The 20775-nt window shown below is 37.4% G+C and overlaps 1 protein-coding gene across 2 annotated transcripts in view; it reads left to right on the top strand.

Annotated features, from left to right (window-relative positions):
• Cops2 (COP9 signalosome subunit 2) overlaps window positions 1–20333 on the top strand; it is a 31128-nt gene extending 10795 nt beyond the window's left edge. Inside the window, exons 3-13 of one of the 2 annotated variants that reach the window (XM_051183491.1) lie at window positions 1207–1284; window positions 6009–6134; window positions 8233–8343; window positions 8459–8536; window positions 10699–10873; window positions 11396–11574; window positions 11685–11737; window positions 14264–14361; window positions 15612–15694; window positions 16821–16879; window positions 18468–20333. In XM_051183491.1, coding sequence (XP_051039448.1) covers window positions 1207–1284; window positions 6009–6134; window positions 8233–8343; window positions 8459–8536; window positions 10699–10873; window positions 11396–11574; window positions 11685–11737; window positions 14264–14361; window positions 15612–15694; window positions 16821–16879; window positions 18468–18612 — 1185 coding nt within the window. In that variant the 3' untranslated portion in view covers window positions 18613–20333. The remainder of the gene's footprint in view (window positions 1–1206; window positions 1285–6008; window positions 6135–8232; window positions 8344–8458; window positions 8537–10698; window positions 10874–11395; window positions 11575–11684; window positions 11738–14263; window positions 14362–15611; window positions 15695–16820; window positions 16880–18467) is intronic. The other variant, XM_051183492.1, reaches the window with a different exon arrangement.
• Window positions 20334–20775: the final 442 nt, after the last annotated feature.

Raw genomic sequence — 20775 nt, forward strand, 5'->3', positions numbered from 1 at the left:
TATCTGACCACAAACAAGGACAGAAGTATATGTCTCTGTTCAGTGTTTTGAATGTAGTAGTTCCTCATAGTAGGAAAGCTATATTGACCGGAGCATGTCAGATGAGATTCTTCCCATCTCAGTGGACCAAAGTGATGTGACTGAGAATGGCTTTCATGGGTTCATATCTCTGAATGCTTGGTCCCCAGTTGGTGGGACTCTTGGGTAGGATTAAGTAGTGTGACCTTGGAGGTGGAGGTGTGTCACTGGAGATGGTCTTAAGGTTGCAATGGTCCATTTCATTCCCAATATCTATCTCTATATCTCTCTATCTTTTCTCTCTGCCTGTCTCTGCCTCCTACTTGGGTATCAAGGTGAGCTTCAGCTGTCCCTGCTGCCTGCCATGCCTTTGTTACACTGTTAAAGACTTTAACTCTCTGAAACTGTATGCCCATATGAAACACTTTCTTTTAGAATTTGCCTTGGCTGTGGTGTCTTATTATATCAGTAGAAAAAGTAGCTAAGACAACCAAGAAACAAAGAGAGTGAAGCCTGAAGTGGACCTGGATTATAGCTCCCCAAACTCCAAAGGTTCCCTTCCTCCCACTAGGCTCTACCCTCTGTCAACCTCCCAAGACAGCACCATTAGTTGGGGACTAAGTGTCAGACAGAAGAGGCAGACGTTTTATTTCCAAACCATAGCATGTGCATTAAATCCAAAGTCATTGATTTCAGAACTGTGATGTTTATGATAATCCTGTCAGGAGGATTGTATTGTGGATACCACACACGTATTTCAGAAAGGTTTCTGTTATCTTTTCTAATTACGCTGTTGGTGAAGCAGGGTCCTTGTCCTAACAACCACACAGTCTTGTGTTCAGCACTATTATGTCTATAATCCTGTTGCTTCTGGGAACAGATCACATTGACTTCTTGACATCTAAACAGTGGTGGTTCTTATTGAAGATGATTCGGGTAGGGGAGTTCTTTCTGGGCCTGTGTAATCAAATATGTCCTCTTATTTGACAGAGTCAGCTCACTTAACCAAGGATCCCAAGAAGTCTCTTAATCCTCTTAAAAATTACATTGACAACTAGTGAAATTTGGGAATTTGGGAGAAAATACTTTTCATGGATAGCTTATAAAAATTAACTCAAGACTTAGACATTGATTATCATTCAAACATAGTGTATTAATATTAAAACTAAAAATGTCTCCCCATTTTAGGTTTTGGAACTCGAAGGTGAGAAGGGAGAATGGGGGTTCAAAGCACTGAAACAGATGATCAAGATTAACTTCAAATTGGTAAGATGAATTCTTAGAGAAATGAAACTCCTCAAGAGTAACTGCATTCAGACCTCCTGCATATCCCATGTCTCCTCCTCTAAAGTCATTATATTGATGTCTGTCCACGTGTGGACTGTAAAACTATGATAGCAATACTGATCTTTTCTTACTGTTTAAAATTCTGATTAAAATAGTTATATCATGTCTTCCCTTTCCTCCCTTTAGCCCTTTCTGTGTCCTCTCCCTCCACTATTAGCTTTTTAATTCGATATAAGATAAAATGTTTTCTGTATGATGAACTCATTGTTTAGATGTGCCTTGTGTATATTGCTGCATATTTTTTAGAACTAGTTATGTATACATGTTCTGTTCTGTCTGCATGTACACCTGCAGGCCAGAAAAGGGTACTAGATTTCATTACAGATGGTTGTGAGCCACCATGTGGTTGCTGGGAATTGAACTCAGGACCTCTGGAAGAGCAGCCAGTGCTCTTAACCACTTAGCCATCTCTCCAGCCCCCTTCATAGGTGCATTATTTGTAGGGTTTTTGAAAGACTTGCTTTGGAGGTGTATTTTGGAGTTTAAAAATTCCTTTCATTACCAAGAGCTCTTCTCCACTGACTGGGGGCCAAGTACTTATCTGACACCTCTGGTATCTCTTCCCACCAGCATCAATCAACAAATCAAGAAGGCTTGAGTACCTTGAGAAGATGCTAGTATACTTTGCTACTCTGATCCACGCTGACATCTCTCACCTACATCATTGTGGTGGCCTGTTAGCTGGTCTTGCATCCATCCTTGCTCTGCTACAGTTATTCTCCTAGGTAGCAGAGTCATCCTTTTAATATGTTACTTGGATGATGCCATCCTTTCCTTCAAATTTCCTGTGGTCCTCATTGCCCCTCAGTAAAATCCAAAATCTTTAATGTGGCCCTCAGAGACATTTTTGCTGTTGCCTTTGCCTCAAATGCTCTTCTCTCAGCCATATGGCTCTGCTCAAATGCTATTTGCCCATCAGATTGGCACCTGTACTGTTCCTGTTCTTTGTGACTTGCTTATTTATTGACTTTTCTCTGTACCCTTCCCTACCAGTGAGCGATATGCTCTGTAGAAGCAGGCCTTTTTTTCCCCTTAGTTGGCATTTAGCAGGTATTCACATACTCTGTTAAGTGACAGGTAAGCTGGATATGCCATGCTGTATTTTCATAGAATGCCAGTCATCTGTTTTTCTTAAACTAGACAAACACAAGTGAAGACGGCGGGGTAGAAATGGAGGAAAGGGGGTGGGAGATTACTTCCCTAGTAAAGGCTTTCTTCACAAGTATAAGGACGCCCTAGTTCATTGCCTAGAACCGATATAAAAGCTGAGCACACATTTGTAATCCTAGTGCAGAGAGATAAAGACAGGAGGGTTCCTGGGCTTCGTGGCTAGCCAGTCTAGCCAAACTGGTGAGTTTTAGGTCCTTGAGAATGCCTTTATGCACATAGACATACAGACAAACAAATGTACACATACATGCAGTGTACACGTACACACATTCACAAAAAATAATAATAATAAAGAGAACAAATTGCAGACATCACAGGATTGAGGAACTTTTTTTTCCTCTTTCAACTTTAAACAGCTTTTCTATCTAGCCTTGGTTGCCCTTGAACTCACTGTGTTGACCAGGCTAACCTTGAACTTGCCTCAGTCTCATGGATGCTAGGATTACAGATGTGTGTCTCCATGCTACCTTTGGTAGACATTTAAGAGAGAGTGCAGTGGGAGTGCAGATGAGCAGAGGCTAACCAAGTCCAGGAACCAGGCTGGTGGAAAAGTCACTGCCAAACAGCTACGACTTTATTTTTCTGGTTTCTGTATTTCTGAATGCCTTCTTCCTATGCTAGCCACTTTTCTATCCCATCTATCTAAAGTTGAACCCTCTCTTGTTAGTACTCTGGTTCCGTGTCATCCGGCCTGGCTTATTCCACTTTTATAGCCTTTTCCGGATGTACTCTGACTGTGGTATCCTCTCCCATCCTTAATAAGAGTGGCTCCTTAAGCCTATACTGCAAAAACTATCAGTAAAATGTTTGCGCTCAAGTCTTTGACCCCAAATATTAGAACCATTCAAAACATGTTAATAATTTATATATCTATTTTAAATCTAGTTGACAAAGGAAAATCATCTATGTTGCATTTATCCTTTCTGGTTCTACTTCTCAAAGTATGCTTTTGGACAAAGTCCCTATGCTTTCTGTTTATCTTTATATTACACCAATGTTTCCTTTATTTAATACTATAAAAATAATATTTAAATGTGGAACAAGCAGCAGGTGACTTAAGGGACAGAGATTTGAATCAACAAAAAAAGTAACATTAAATGCTAAATATCAACTTTTAAGGTGCTGTGATTTGCACAAAAATATGATTCCTTTAAAACTTGCTATCTTCATATCAAACAGTGGCTTTGGTTTTAGTCCATTTAAACACTGGGCTTTCCTTAAGATTTGGTTTTTCCATTTTACCTTGAACAGAGCTGGGAAATATAAGAAAGGGTTAGCTGTATCATTGTACTGTCTTCCTAGTCTTCACAACATCTGTAAGTAGGAGACCACAAGAACAGTCACTGGTGTCTGCTCATTTTCTAGTTAGATCCACAATAGACCCTGTTTGGCTATGTAGTGTTGGGCAATACTGTCAGAAGGTTCTATTTCACTTGCTCTGTGTGCAGCCAATTTACTTACTCTTCTCTTCAATCTTTAATTAATTTTTTAATTAATTAATTTAATTTAATTTTACAATTAACATGATTTTTAGTTCCCTGCCTGTACACCCCCCCCCCATTTTTGCTGTTGTTTGAGACAGAGTCTTACCCATTTCGCCCTGGCTATCCTAAAACTTGTTGTGCAGACTGGCCTCAAACTCACAGATCCACCTGCCTCTGCCTTCTTAGTTCTGGGATTCAAAGAATGCACTGCCATATCTGTCTGACATAACTTTGGGGCGGGGGTGGCAGACAGGGTTTTGGAGGCTATTCTGGCACCAGCTTTTGTAGACCAGGCTGGTCTCAAACTCAGAGATCTGCCTGCCTCTGCTTCTGCCTCTTGAGTGCTGGCATCAAAGGCATATGCCACCACTGCCCAGCCTAACATAACTTTTTAAAACAGCTGCCTTAGAGCCAGCAAGATGAGTGGATAAAGAAAGGTGCTTTCCATGAAGTCTGACAGCCTGAGTTCAATCCCTGGGACCCATGTGGTGGAAAGGGAGACCAACTCACACAAGCTGTTCTCTGGCTTCCACATTTGTTAACGTGATCCAAATTTTATTTTACACACCCTCACAAATAATTGGGGGAAAGGATAAGTATCTTAGTTATTTCCTCATTGCTGTGATATTAACCCTGACAAAAGCGTCTTAAGGGAGAAAGGGCTTATTTTGGCTTACAGTTCAGAGGGATACAGTCTAACGTAGCAAGGAAGGTGTGACAACAGGCAGAATTGGCAGGATGGCAGGCACAGGAAGCTAGTCGTGCACATGTGTACTCAGGAAACTGTGAATAGGAAGTGGGGCTGGTATGTAACCTTATAGCTATCATTCAAGAACTTGCATCCTCTTCCTGAAACTCCCACAACCTTTTCAAACAGTCCACCAGCCAGGTATTCAAACACAAGTCTGCAGGGACATTTCACATACAGATTGCAACAGTGAGCTTAAAGTTAAGTATGGTGAGAAATAATTCAGAAATACCTTTTTCTAAAATTCTGTTTTAGTATTAAAATGTAATGGTCAAAGTTGAGACAATTTGCTTTCTAAAGGAAACATTCTGTAACTTCCGGTTTAGTAGGTTGCATATAGGCTAGTCCTTGTTAATTATGTTGTTGTGAAACTTCCATAGTTAAAAAAGCAGATACCTGCTGCTATCGTTCTCTTATTCCTTGCCCTAATAACCAGAAGAAAATATATCTGAAACAACTAAATGAAAGAGGTTAGTAGCAATAAGAGATTGTAGAGACTAGACCAGATTATACAGACTCCAACATTGACTTACACGACCCACCCCAAGTATCTAACTGCTGGACGTTTCCCTGGTATCCTTTTGTTCTCCCAATCTTTCCTGTGTTCTGGAATAACCCAAAACAGTTTATAAACAGTCATACAACATAATGTTACAATGGCAATATTAACCTTGTCTACTATAAAGTATGGGATAATTTCCTTTCTTTTAATTAAAAATAGATTTTCTTAATGCAATATATTCTGAGTACAGTTCCCCCTCCCCCAACTCTTCCAGATCCTCCAAACACTCTGGGATAATTTTCTTATGAGAGATGAACCCTGAGACCAGAAGTGGTTCTTTGACTTTATGGAAAGCCAGTCGATTCAAGGGAGAAATGAAACATGTTAGAAAGTTAGGGTGAATCTTTAATTAGAAGAGAACTAGATGATATCTGCATAGTTATTGACCACTGCGTTTGAAAATTAAAATCTGCTTTTGTTTAGTAGATATTTTAATAGTTTTCTATCAGTGTGTTGTGCAGTGAAGAGGAATATTTGAAACATGGAAAATATACAAGTGTCATCTGTTTAGTAGCCAAATTCCGACATTGGTTTGTATCATCTTGTATGTAAGGTACAAACAAGGTAGTGTTCTTCTTTACAAGAGCATATCGGGAATTGTGGGAAGTCCAGTTCAGTGGGCAGTTGTTGTACTGGATCCTAGTCCTGTATCCAATCATATATTTTTCTTTCTTCACAGACAAACTTTCCAGAAATGATGAACAGATATAAGCAACTCTTGACCTATATTCGGAGTGCAGTAACCAGGAACTATTCAGAAAAGTCCATTAATTCTATTCTTGATTATATCTCCACTTCTAAACAGGTTAGACTGGAGTTTTTCCTCTTCAAAAGTAATGTGTTCCGTTTCCTTGATTCTGATACTAATTAACATGTGAAGGTAATAAATACAGGCTAGTCTCTTTTAATAGTATCTTCAGATATTACCTGTAAATAACTTGAGCAGACCTGTATTCAGTTTAGATTCCATTTGCCTATCATAGCTCTGTTTTTGATGAAATTGTATCTGCATCTGAACTTAAGCACTAAACATGATAAACATTGAAACTGCACACCTACCCCCCCCCCCAGGGTCTTCACTTTGCAGTTCGGGGTGTTAAATACTGACCATCAGTCACAAATTGTAATATTTAATTAGATTAAATTCCTTGAGAAGAACTTGTCCTGTGACAATATCAATAGGTGCTCTATAGTCAAGGCTTTATTTGTACAAGCAAGATAACACCACAGATACATGGTGATAGCTGATAAAGGGAAGGTGGTAAGGGAGGTGGGCAAGGGAGATTGGTTCTTCTAGAATGTGTGATGGTTAACAAAATCAATGGTGGTTTAATGTATGTCATTCCTTTTTTTTTCTAAGCTTTCTTACCCTCTGGTATTTGAACACAAGATATTCTCTATATCATTTAGTGTCTCTTTTTGTACTCCTGACCAGTGTTCTCAGAATCAGCCTCACCATCCCCCCCAACACACACACACACACTTTTGTCTTTCTTGAGATAGCTTATTGCCATTCTTTGTATTTTCCCATCTAAATAGGCAGATTAAGGCTATTCTGACAATAGCCTTGTATGTATACAGTGTTCTGACTGTATGTATTCCTCACATCAGAGGAGGGCACCAAGTCTCATTATAGATGGTTGTGAACCACCATGTCGTTGCCAGTAATTGAACTTGGCCTCTGGAAGAGCAAGCAGCCAGTGCTCTTAACCTCTGAGACACCTCTCCAGCCCATAGCCTTGTAACTTAATGATAGTAGTTCTAGAGTAAGTTATATGTGGCCATTCTGCTATACAATGAGACCAGCCTGGCTGGTGACACATGCATGCCTGTGATTCCAGGACTTGACAGGTAGGGACAGTAGGAATAAGAAATAGTTCAAGGCCAGCCTCGGAAACAAGGTGAGTTTAAGGCTAGCCTGGACTGCATGAGACACTAAATTAAATGGGAGAATATTTTTTGTGCTTACAAAACAAGTACATAAGAACATTTTTGGTACTGTGTTTTTAAATGTGTTAAAGGAATAGAATTGAATAATTTTAAAGCTTGAAGGTTGTATTCTTCTGTATGCTGTTATCTGAAAGCGTTTTGCCTTTTCAAAGGCCAAGTAGCTCTTGTGTGGGTGCCATTCTAACTTACTCTATCAGTAATCTTGAGTAAATAGGCAGCATTTTCTGAGGAGACTGACAGACCCCCATGCTCTCCTGGTTCTCTTTCCTCTCTGGTTCATAGAGATTCAGGGATCCAGATACCAGGAGCAAAGCTGCAATAGAAGAGGGTTAGCAGAGGAGCTTAAGATGGTTTAAAACCATCTTTAAAAATGATTTTTATTGGAGGAAAAGTTACACTAGACTTTTTCCTCCATCCAGCTCCACAATTACCTTGTGACTTGAAAGCTCTGTGGCCCAGTTATTTGTCTAATCACATTTAGAGAGAAAAATAGGACTATACTAAGGTATTCATGAGATGTGGTGGCGCACACCTGTAATCCCTCAAAGAGGAGGGTAAGGTGAACTCCATCACCACCAGTCTGAATTCTCAGTTTGCTCAGGGTTTCCTCTATAGAAGGTTAAGGCTGAGTAAATAAAATGTATGTATAAGAGAAGAGCATTATCATTCTGTTGAAATAAAATGAGTGATTAGGTTGGGAAGGACAAACCTGATTATTATGGCATTAGGATTTATGCCCATGTAATTACATGAGAGAATATATTTCTTGGGTTTACAAAATAAACAAAAATACCTTAGCAGTTATAAACATGGTCTCTTATGTTTTGGACTATAGAAGACATTTGGTAAGAAGCAAATAGTGTATCTTACATGTATTAAAGTTCAGAGATGCACTTTTAGTCTGTTCAAATTAACTTTATTAACAGGTACAAATTTGCTGTTTACAATTATAGAATTCTGATTTTTTATGTCAGATGGATTTACTGCAGGAATTTTATGAAACAACACTGGAAGCTTTGAAAGATGCTAAGAATGATAGACTGTGGTTTAAGACAAACACAAAGGTAATGTTTGCGTTTCTTCCTCCTTTTGAATAGTGGGTGGGTGCCTTGAGTAAAGTGTCCTAAGCATACTTAATACCTCCTACTAAAAGTGTTTAATCTTAATAATTTTTTATAGCTTGGAAAATTATATTTAGAGCGAGAAGAATATGGAAAGCTTCAAAAAATTTTACGCCAGTTACATCAGTCTTGTCAGGTAACATTTTTTTTCTCAGTATTTAATTATGATAAAACTATGAAATAATAGTATTCACTTAATTTAGGAATGTTTCTGTTCAAGCAACCATCCTAAAAATTAAGTTTCAAGAAATAAGTTTTAAAAGACTGAGTTCAAGGCCAATCTGGGCTGCTTACGGAGGCTTTGCTTGGGGTGAAGGTTACTTTTTCTGAGTTCTGCCTTTGTCTTAATCAGTGGTTCTCAGCCTTCCAAATACTGTGACCCTTTAAGATAGTTCCTAATATTATGGTGACCCCCAACCATAAAATTACTTGCATTACTACTTCATAACTGTGATTTTGCTACTATTATTAATTATGATGTAAACATCTGATATGTAGAATATATAAGAGGTGACCCCGGTAAAAGGGCGGTTCAACTCCACCCTGTGGACAGAAGTTTCTGTCCCACCAGGTCTCGTAGCCCTTTAGTACAAATAAATACACAGAGACATATATTCATTATAAACTGTTTGGCCAATGTTTCGGGCATCTTGTTGTCTAATTGTCTCTTAATTATTAACACATAACTATTGATCTGTGTATTTCCACATGGCCTTATATTTACTGGAGAATGCCTACCTTCATGGTAGCTACATGGCATCTCCCTGGCAATTGTTCCCTGCCTTTCCTTTCCCAGAATTCTCCTAGTCTGGTATCCTTGCCTATACTTCCTGCCTAGCTACTGGCCAATTAGCATTTATTCATCAACCAATAAGAGAAACAACATACAGAAGGATATTCCCCATCACCACCCTAGTTGTTGTGACCCACAAGTTGAGAACCACTGATCCACATGCTTGTTTCAATTCTTACCCTTTATGGAGCAAGCTATAGTTACCAGTGAGCAACTAAGTTCCTTCTACTATGTAGTAAATTTATACTGTGTAGTAATATGTAGTAAGCTTTGGTATTTATTTGTTTGTTCTAAGAATATGGAGGAGGAATTTTTTTCATAAGTATTTTAAAAATATATTCTCCTATATGACATAAAAGTCATTTGTAACATTATTCTCAGATACAATTTGGAGTGATGGTCTGTATGTCTACAATCCAATACAGCAGTTGTGTATTCTAATGTAAGAGAAATTAAGTTGAGACAGATGCATGGTAATCTGGTTATAATTTATTAGTGGATAACTAAACTGCATTTAAGTTCAAAGGCTTGAACAATAAATTTGGTTTAGTGCATGTGTGGATTTTTTGTTGTTTAGTAATATTTATAGCTATATTACTATAGGCCATATATTACCTAAGGCTCACATTTGGAGAGCATCTTTCAGGGCCACTGTGTGATGTCCTTGACATACTGAAGAAAGGTTGAGATAAGAAAGTTTCCCTAGATAGATGCACTCAGAAAGTGCATCTTGATTGAATATATAGATTTAAAGCAGTTGTGAAGATTTAAGGAAGATACCCTTATCTTCTAACTAAAAATATAAAGCTACATTGATTGTTTTAATTACATTTAAATGGGTGAGGGGTATACAAGCATGTGCATGCCACGTAGTGCACACCGAGGTCAGAAAACAACTTGTGGGAATTGGTTCTCTACTTGGCCATGTGAAGGAGGAATGGCATGACAGCAAGGGCCTTCCAACATCAAATTTTAATGCATGGGTCTGGGGAAGTGACTCAGTGAGTAAGAATGCTTTTGTTAAATAGGCGTGGAGACACAAAATTTAGATTCACAGCACCCACTGATAAAGGTCAATGTGTGGCCATGCATGCCTGTGTGCCTGTAATCTTAACACTAGGAACAGGAACAGAATATGACTACTGGGACTTGCTGGTCACCATCCTAACAGGTGGCAGAAAATGATATGACACCTGGTGTTCTTCTGACATACACACAGGAATGCACAACCAAACACATATGCCACACATAAAGTTTTTCTTAGTGAACTTTCTTTGCGTGAATATTTATACACACAAAAACTTCTGGCACCTTTTCCCTATCTAGTAACAATATAGTAAAATCATATGGAGGTTCCTTTGGTAGCTATACAATTAGCCATGACACAGTAAAATGCGTCATGGCTAATTTCTACACAGACAGGATATAAGGTTCCCGGGTTAATGCTAATAAAAACTTCTCGGTTTCCTTGCATTCTGTCTTGTTTAAAATACTTGTTTTCCTAGACCGATGACGGAGAAGATGACCTGAAAAAAGGTACCCAGTTATTAGAAATCTATGCTTTGGAGATTCAAATGTACACGGCACAGAAGAACAACAAAAAGCTTAAAGCACTCTATGAGCAATCACTTCACATCAAGTCTGCCATCCCTCACCCACTGATCATGGGTGTCATCAGAGGCAAGTTTGGGGGTTGAAAAAGTAGGAGGGAAGATACCAGGAATCATTGCATGGGACTATGTGGCTCTTAGTTTGTTTCTGTTTTACTGACAGTAAATGGTAAAGAATGAAAGTCTTAAAGTGGTCTGTTAGAAATTAGTACAGGTCTTTGTCTTAAGAAGGTCACAGTAGTAAGGTATTATTTAGAACAGTCACATTATTGGTGTAACACTCCTGATTTGTACTGACACCAAGATTACTTCCTATGCAGTTGAAGTGGTAAAGATTTGCAATGACAGCTGGTATTCAGTGAACTAGCTTTATAGGATGAAGGTGTAAATCCTGGGCATACCCTGACTGCAGCCATGCAGAATATACAATTAAATCCTGGGGCTACCATGGGCTACTGCCATGCAGGACATACTATTAAACCAGGAATGCTTGGGGGCTACCAATGCAGTTGCCTTCATTTGATATTCATAAAGTAATCTTGTTATTGCTGAGCTGAAAATGTTTCTTTTTCTCCTGTTTTATTCTTTACAGAATGTGGTGGTAAAATGCACTTGAGAGAAGGCGAATTTGAAAAGGCACATACTGATTTTTTTGAAGCTTTCAAGAATTATGACGAATCAGGAAGCCCAAGACGAACCACTTGTTTAAAATATTTGGTCTTAGCAAATATGCTAATGAAATCAGGAATAAATCCATTTGACTCACAAGAGGTATGTCTACTTTCCTCATTTCTCTTTATTAATTGATTGCCTTTTGGGAAATAAGAGGTTCTCTTTCAGTACATGTGCATAATTTGTTTTGTTTTGTTTTTCTTTGTTAGGCCAAGCCATATAAGAATGATCCAGAAATTCTAGCAATGACAAATTTAGTAAGGTAAGATTTCTGTTTCCCTGCAGATTTGTTTAAAGCAGCTCACAGAGGGGAGGGACAGACAACAGCAGAGAATAGTTGATGGACAGCTTCTGAGTTTTGGTACATTTGTGTAAAAGGCACAAAAGTTCATGTCCTTTTAGTCCTTTTATCTTTAAAAAACATTGTACTGTTTCTGTTACATAAACTATGTATAAAGTCTCATTTGCTTTTGTTGTTTTGTTTTATGTTTGTTTTTCCTTGTTTTAAGTTTTAATACGAAAGAGTGAACCCAGTTGCCGAGATTAGCCTTGAATTTATAATCCTACTGCCTTTGCCTCTTTCAAGCCTGTACCAACAAGCCCAGCTTGGTTTTCTTTTTTATTTGTTATTTATTTCTTATATTCATTTATGTTTTTTATTTGTTCTCTTATTAACCATGTGTTTGTGTATGTGACATGTATGACAATTTTAACTAATAGTAAAGGTCTCAAAACTTTATTTCTCAATATTAATACTTCTGCCTAGCTTAAGCCTAAAATAAATTGTGAATTGGTCCAAGATAGATCAAATATTTTCAGTAATCAAAGGCATAAAAAGCATACTTTCTTAATGACAAGATTAAAATGACATTAAAAACTCAAAAATCTTTTAGAGCAAGTCATAGTGCTACACACCTTTAATCCCAGCACTTGGGAGGAAGATGTAGAAGGATCTCTGAGTTTGAGGCCAGGCTGGTCTACTGAGTGAGTTCCTAGCCAACTGGGATTACATAGTGAGACCTTGCTTCAGAAATTGAAAAAGAAACCCTAAGTTTAGCTATAGGTTTAAAAAAAAAAATAATTAAGTCTTTGGGAGAAGTTTTTCTATAAATACCTTACATTGTTATATTAATCAACATATTCTTCCATTGCTTGCATTTTAAGTTTATTTAAATGTTTGTTGAATCACGTTTGCTTTGTGAAGGGGCACTTCTCCAGTCTTTTTTTAAGTAGCTTAATTTATATATACATTTGTTACATTATCTTGAGCTGATTTGACTACTAATTAACTTTTAAAATATGTTTAACATTAAGATTACTTTTTCATTTGTTTGTTTGATTTTCAAGATAGGGTTTCTTTGTATAGTCCTGGCTGTCCTGGAACTCAGAGGTCTACCTGTTTGCCTCTTGAGTAACTAAGATTAAATGTGTGCGCCACCACCAACTGGCAAGAATACTTTAAAAATTATTTTGTTCAGCATTGGCATGCTAAATAGTGAAAGTTTTAATTAGAAATTAGTGTTATATAGATCAGTTAAGTATCATAAAATACATTAAAGAATTGCTTTATCATACCTTTACAGAGTAATAATTATGCTGTATTTTTTATGTCTCATTACCCCAGAAAAACATCTGTAGTGGAATTCAAAAAGTTATTGTAATGATACACTTTTACCCAAGCAAGTAAATAAAAATAAAATCTACTTAATGGGAAAATCTCTTCCAGTTAAAATATAGGTGTATGTAAGATAAAATATACGTGCAATGTTTTCACTACTTGAAAATACCTCCTGTTGTGCATTACAGTGTATTGGGCAGGTTAAAAAGTAATACTTCCTAATTTTATCTTCCTAGTCAGTTGCCAGCAGACTAGAGGAAAATATTTGCTGTTGAAGCACTTGAATCACCTGCCCCTAACATGAAGTTACATTGCGACACAACAGATGGAAGCACAGCAGAGGGCGTGCAGAATGGTTGATGATATGTCTTACATGTAAAGCACACAGTGGTGCCATATCCAGAAGGTTGGCTTCTTCCTTCTCAGCACCTTTAGCAATCCCATAGTGCCTTACACAGTAGCTGCCTTTCAAGAGTAGGAGAGATACAGACATAAATCAGCCTTTGGCCTTCTGCAACGGGGTTCCGTCACTGTGTCCTCTGTATGTGTACATTTGGCATTCCTGTCACTTGTGTTTCTGCTAGATAGGATGGTGGGATTTTAAGGCTAGAAAAATTTGAGAATCAGCCTTTTGAAAAGTTTTTGCAGTTGCTGGTAGCTTTCTAGAAGATGAAAATTAGGAAGCTGTATTTTCTGTATCTTCTTCAGAAAGGATATGTTCTCTTACTTGAAAGCTAAAGCAAGCTCCTTTGTTGGTTAATGTGCATGAAACCTGGTTTCTTTCATTAACAACAGTTAGGATCAGAAATGCACAATTTAATTGAAAATATCAACTAATAAACATTTTATTGTCAATTTGGAATAAAACAAAGATTTGAGATTGAGTATCTTAAATTACTAATGTATCTGTATAACATCTCCTCCCAAAATAAAAAGATTCATTTACTCTTTTCTTTAGAAAACAAAAAGGCTTTGAAGTTTTGGGGGGAATTTATTTGGTGCTGCAAATGGTTTTTTTGGGAAGCTATGTATGTGTGTATTTAATTTTGACTACTGTGACAAAAACAATAAAACTTAGGCTCTTGCCTATAAAGATTGGGAAGTAGAATCTGGATTATGATGTGATACATTACTTCATATGTGGCAACATTTATACTTTTTTTTTCTTAGTGCCTATCAGAATAATGACATCACTGAATTTGAAAAGATTCTGAAGACAAATCACAGCAACATCATGGATGATCCATTCATAAGAGAACACATTGAAGGTATGTTGTTGGCAGCCTGAATTCTGCTCCATTGTTTGATGTTATCAAGTACGTGCTTCTTAATATAGTTACATGAAATTAAATTGCCGTAGCACAGGACAGAAACATTTCTAAGCTACCATGGTATATGAAACTGTTGTCTAAATCATTAGCAAACTTCATATGAGTACCAAGTCTGTTCATGGCATTTGTTGTCCCTTACCTTTTTATTCTAATGTAAATGTTGCTGTGATTTTAATTATTGATGCTTAGATCCCTACCTAGTTTTTAAGGTTTGTTAAAAAGCTATGAAAATACACTGCTACCCATAGATGATGATGTGACAGATGAGTTTCTCCGGAGCATATGGTAACGTTGGGATTCTGTGTTGGGTGGGGCTTCTGACAGCTTCAGTACTCCCATCTATTAGGAACTATTGAGGGCCAGGCAGTGGTGGTCCATGCTTTTAATGCCAGTACTTGGGAGGCAGAAGCAGGTGGATCTCTTGAGTTTAAGGCCAACCAGGGCTACATAGAGTAACCCTTTCCCAAAAACGAACTTAAGAACTATTAAGGGTGCTTAAATGACTGTTGGGATCAATCTACTAAATATTTAATTATCAAATGCATCAGAAAATTTTGAAGAAGACATCAGAAATAATGCTCTTTTGCTCTCTACTTTGCATTTCAATAGATTTTTATTTAATTTTATTTCTTTTATGAGATTGGATTTGTACTGTAATTTGTAAGTACAGAAAAATATATGTGAACTCCAGTCTAGTCACAAAATTTTTTTTTGAAAAAAGTTGTGTATGAGAAATTGTGTGTGGACCTGGCAAATTGGTGCACTCCTTTAACCCAGCTCTAGGAAGGCAGAGGCAGGTGCATCTCTGTGAGTTCCAGGACAATTGGGGCTACATAATGAAGACTGTATATGGAAATTAATAGAAGTGTAGGATGTAATGCACCTACCTGGGAGCCCTAGGACAAGTAATTCAGTTTGTGTGGGCAGAGCTTCCTTAAAATGTGTTAAATGTTAAGGAAATGTTAAACAGTGGAAGTTGAAAATAGTTGTAATATGAACATAATCAGAGAACCAGAAACTGGGAGAGAGCCTATAATCAGACTGCTTTTGTCATGCCTGGGTTTTTAAAACATAAACACCTTGTGTCTTTACAAAGGTTTGGGAAGGTAGATTGTATAGCTCGTTTACATGGCTTGTTATAAAGTTACAAAGACATTCACAATGTTATTTTTCTCTTTGTCTTTCAGAGCTTTTAAGAAACATCAGAACACAAGTGCTCATAAAGTTAATTAAGCCTTACACAAGAATACATATTCCTTTTATTTCTAAGGTATTTGTGGATTTTAGTGTTTATAATTTGTGCTTACAATTGTAGACCTATCTTTTTTTAAAGTGACTAACTTGACTTGTAACTTTTTTTTTTTTTTTTTTTTTTTTTTCAGTAGATTATAACTTTAGGGCTTCACTTTGGAAAGATTTTTGAAACATGGGTTTCATGTTGCCCAGTCTAACTTCTTATTTTGTGTGTACATGCATACATGCATGCATGTGTTTGTGTATGAGTTCATGTAACACTGTATAACTGAGGATGATCTTGAACTCCTAATTCTCTTACCTCTGCCTTCCAAGTGCCAACTTAAAGCTTTGAGCCACCCCATTCCTAGGCAAAGCTTTAAATTTAATGTGAATGTTTCAGTCTTATTTAATGGAAATTGTTTTAAGAGAAAAGAATTTTAATATATGAAAGAAATTATAAATCACTGCATTTTTAAGATTCCATTATTCTCAGGGAGATGAAAGTGAAGTGTTAGTAAAGGCCCAGTCCCAACCACTGCAAACAGAAGTTAGAAGAGCCCTTGAAGGCATAGCTCAGTACAGAGCACTTGCCTGCTATCAACAAACAGGTTCATAGTACTTCAGTCCCCAGCACCAAAGGGAAAAAAAGGTGACAGAAGTAACCTTTATCACACTCATATTCTCCAAGATGCTCTGATATGGTGATCGCTTTTTAAAGACCTGAAGCCAAGCCTGGAACAGTAAATTTAATTCCAGTGTTTTAGGAAGTTAAGGTGGGAGGATTATAAATTCAAGGCCCACCTTGGCTACAGAGTAAATTTAAGCCAGCCTGGCTATTTTACTGAAAACATATCTTAAATGTGAAAAGATGTATAGTGAATACACAAGACCCTAGCTAGGTTCAGTGCCCAGGATCATCCAAAAATAAAATTTCTCTTCACAGATGGGATCATAACTCAGTAAAAGGGCACTTGCCCAGTATGTGGGGGTTCCTGGATTAAATCTTCCTCATGGTAAAGAAGGGAAAAAAAATGAAACTCCCCTTTATTGTCATTCCTTTCAATGGTATAGATTAAAGCCAAATGATTATATAGAATAATGAAGTCTTTTTAAATGTTAACTAGCAGAAATATGTTACATAATGAGCTCTTTTGTCTTAGGAGCTAAACATAGATGTAGCTGATGTGGAAAGCTTGCTGGTGCAGTGCATACTGGATAAGTAAGTACTTGGCTGCTTTTTATTCTTACAGTGTGTGTCTGGTGTGTACATATGAGTACAGGTGCCTCTGTGCACTGAAAGAGGGTGTTAGGGCCTCTAGAGCTGGAATTTCAGACAATTGTGAGCCACTGAGCATCTGTGTTAGGAACTAAACTCGTTCTCTAGAAGAGCAGCAAGTACTTTTAACCACTAACCCCTCTCTTCAACCCCCTTGGCAACTTTTTAAATTGCAAGATGTTGGAAACTGTCTTAGTTACTTTTCTATTGGCGTGATAAAACATCAAGACTAAGGCAACTTAGAAAGCAAAGCATTTAATTGGAATATGCTTTCAGAGACTAAAGAGTCCATGATGACAGACAAAGGCATAGCCGAAAGCTCACATGTATTGGCAAGTAGGAGGCCGAGAGAAACTCTGGCAATGGCTCCAGTCTTTTGAAACCTACAGCCTACCCTTTGACATACTTCCTAATCCTTCCCAAACAGTTCCACCAACTGGAGACCAAATAAAAATTCAATGTATCAATGTATGAGCTTATGGGGACCATTCTCATTCATATAACCATAAAATTTGGACTGTGATGGCAAGGAGAACACCTCAATTATTGATTTGCCATTAAAAAAAAAAATAAACAAAAAATACGGATACATATGTGATTTTTTTTTTTCCCATTTATAAATGAATGAACATAGTGAACACATCATCTCTGGAAAGGTTGTAAGTCATTTTTCAGACAGGTTTCTCATTTGATATATGACTTATATACTGCTAAGAAATTATTTACTGGACCAGTCGCATGGCTCAGCAAGGTAAAGCAGTCAGGACATAACCCTGACCCTGAGATAGATCCTAAGACCCCAAGGTGAAAGGGAAGAAGCAGCTTCCAGAAGTTGTACTCTTACCTTCACTAGTGTGACATGGCATGCATGTCACTCCCCCAGCCTCCCACCCCAAAGTTTCTTTGTCTAACATTCCAGGCTGTTCTGGAACTTGCCCTATAGACCAGGCTGACCTTGAACTCACTGAGGTCCACCTACCTCTGCCTCCCCAGTGCTGGGATTAAAGGGGTTCGCCACCACCCCACAGACACATTTTATTTTTAAATGGAAAAAAAAAAAAAGATTAAAATTATTTTCTGGATAGTTTTTCTTTCTCTTATTTTTATTTATTTAGGGTCTCACTATGTAGCTCTGGCTGGCCTGGGATTTACTATTGTAGACTAGGCCATCTGCTTCTGCCTTCCAAGCATTGGGTTTAAAGATAAGTACCACCATGTCCAGCCTATGGGGTGTAAGCACTATCTGTTACACAACAGATTTGATATTATTAAAAGCAGTGTGCTTTGAAAGCATGGCCTATGTCATTACCTTTCAGGATGTAGATATCAGTCTGGTGGAACATGATGAAGCTAACATCTGTTATCTTTTTAAGAATTGAATAAGGCAATATGGTATAACAATAATACTAAAGTCACTCATTACAAGTAGGCAAATGGGTTGCATGTTGTGTGTGTTTGTTGGTGGTGTGGTGTTCTGTGGATTGTGCTTAGCAGAAATGACTAGAAACCTTGTTTTCTTACTTGGTTCTAGCACTATTCATGGCCGAATTGATCAAGTTAACCAACTCCTTGAACTGGATCATCAGAAGAGGGGTGGTGCCCGATACACTGCACTAGATAAATGGACCAACCAACTAAATTCTCTGAACCAGGCTGTGGTCAGTAAACTGGCTTAATGGAAAACAAGCTTTGCAGGCGTGCTTAAGGCATCAGTGCAGAGATGTGATCCTTAAGGACTGGAAAGGCAAACTCCTGTGGGTTGGTGTGTCCTGAGAGTGATTGGAGTTATGGCAGAAGTGCTTTTTTGATCAACTGGTTTGTGTTTTGCTGCTGCATTTATCCCAAGAAAAACAGCTTTAATCTCCAGAAGAAAACCAAAACACCATGGGATTTATGCTGTGTTGACATCTTGCCCTAAATATACAACACCGTAATAATCTATCATGGGCAACATGACCAGAATGAAGAATTTTGTCATGATTTTAAACACACTGACACGCTACCGTTGGTTAAATTTAAACATGTTGTTCCTGCAGAAATTCTCTCACAAATAACCTGCAATAACTTGAAATTCATACCCTTTTGAACACTTCCTTTTCTTGTGTATAAATGAAAAACGTTTGCTGCATTTTGCAAAATGTCAATTCTTCAAAAATGTGTCCGTCTATTTCTGTACTTGCAGCTAGTAAAGGTTAGATGACCCGTTCTCGAAGTGGCACACTGTCACCTAGGGCTCAAGCAGCAAAATAAACAGTGCAGCTCAGAAATTGTAGTTTGGTTCTTGATGTGTTTTTATTACATTTGGGGTTGCTCTTTTGTTTTTAGTACCTTAGAACTTTCAGATTATTTTATCTTCAATTAAGACTTAAAAGCCTGAAAGCAAATAGTTATGTGCTTCCCGGTTTTTAAAAATAGTGTTTATTGATAAAGAACTACTTTCTAACAGAGCCCTTGCATAGCACTTATTTTGACAGTGATACTTTAAAGGATTAAGATTTTTTTTAAGAATGGTATTTCTTTTAAAAAAGAGTACGTATTAACTCTCAGAATGTCACTTTAAACAAATATGCCAGAACATAGACAGCGAAGTGAATGTTACCTGCATAGTGACCATGCAACATTGTTTTCTAATGTCAGCCACCAACCATTGCCCAAAGCCTCTTGGGTTTGCTCTTTTGAGTTTTGCAAAGTTAACTTAAGTAATGCACTACTAACTTTGTGTTTGTACCTTGTTTAAAAAGAGTATTAACAAACTTGTCTGTCTTCACCAAATTCCACTTTCAAAAAAATAACTAAATTTAGGTAATACAGAACATATACAGCTGGCTTTGAAAACAATCCCAAAATAATTTTCAAGTATTTTGTGCAGTGGCAGCATAGTTAAAAGTGAACTGTGGCCTTCCGTGGTGACAGAATTCAGCTCATTTGAATGTATTCAGTTTGGGATGTATTTGTTCCTCTTTTTTTTTTTTTTTTTTTTTTTTAAGTTCACAGTATCATATAGTGTCAAAAGAAGGAACTAAGAATAACTTAATGTCCTTGGTTTTCTATTGCTCATTATGTAAACACTGAGTGGCAGTGCAGAAGGAAGGCTGTGTGACTGAAGAGTGGCAACCAAGAATTTTGATCATTAAATCAGATTTTATAAACAGTAGGAAGAGCATGGACTTAAAACAAGGCATGCTTATTTGGTTTTGTCAAAATTTTACGAAAATATGTGATATATATTTATACTAAAACTATATAATCCTTAGATTTAGGAAAGCAGTCAGTTAATGTCTAGCAGAATAAAGCAGTATTAAATACAGATATAAGTTGGAAATTGTAGAAAACTTTGAAAGAAGACGAAAGACAAAATGTCAATGGTAGGGAATAAAGAGTTTAAGATATTCTGAAAGTATGTGTATTTTCTTCTCTTCTACATAATCATTTGTGAAAAGTGTTCTCACGTTTTTACAGGAGTGGTACTAATTAGGATTTATTTTTACAATACAATCTGGAGACCCTTTGTTACCCAAATAAAAATGACAAGTTTCCGTGCCTGTATCAGGTGTGTGCATATGACAACCAGAACTCTAAGGATCTCAGTAATGTGTGCTGTCCGGCTCCCTGAAGTGCCCTGTTCTCTGCAGTCTTCCCTGCTCACACAGTGTGCATTAGTTTCTAGAAGGCAGTGTGCTTGTTATCCTGTGGGAAGCTGGCCCAACTGTGTAATGACACCAGAGTTGTATTACAACATATACCTTCTTGCATCTGTGTCAGGGACCCTAATTCCTGTATTAAGCCCACAACATGGGTAATGATCTAACTCAAATCAAAATTTTTTTCTGAAGGGTTTT

Source organism: Phodopus roborovskii, unplaced genomic scaffold, assembly GCF_943737965.1.
Source record: "Phodopus roborovskii unplaced genomic scaffold, PHOROB, whole genome shotgun sequence".
Taxonomy (NCBI): Eukaryota; Metazoa; Chordata; class Mammalia; order Rodentia; family Cricetidae; genus Phodopus; species Phodopus roborovskii.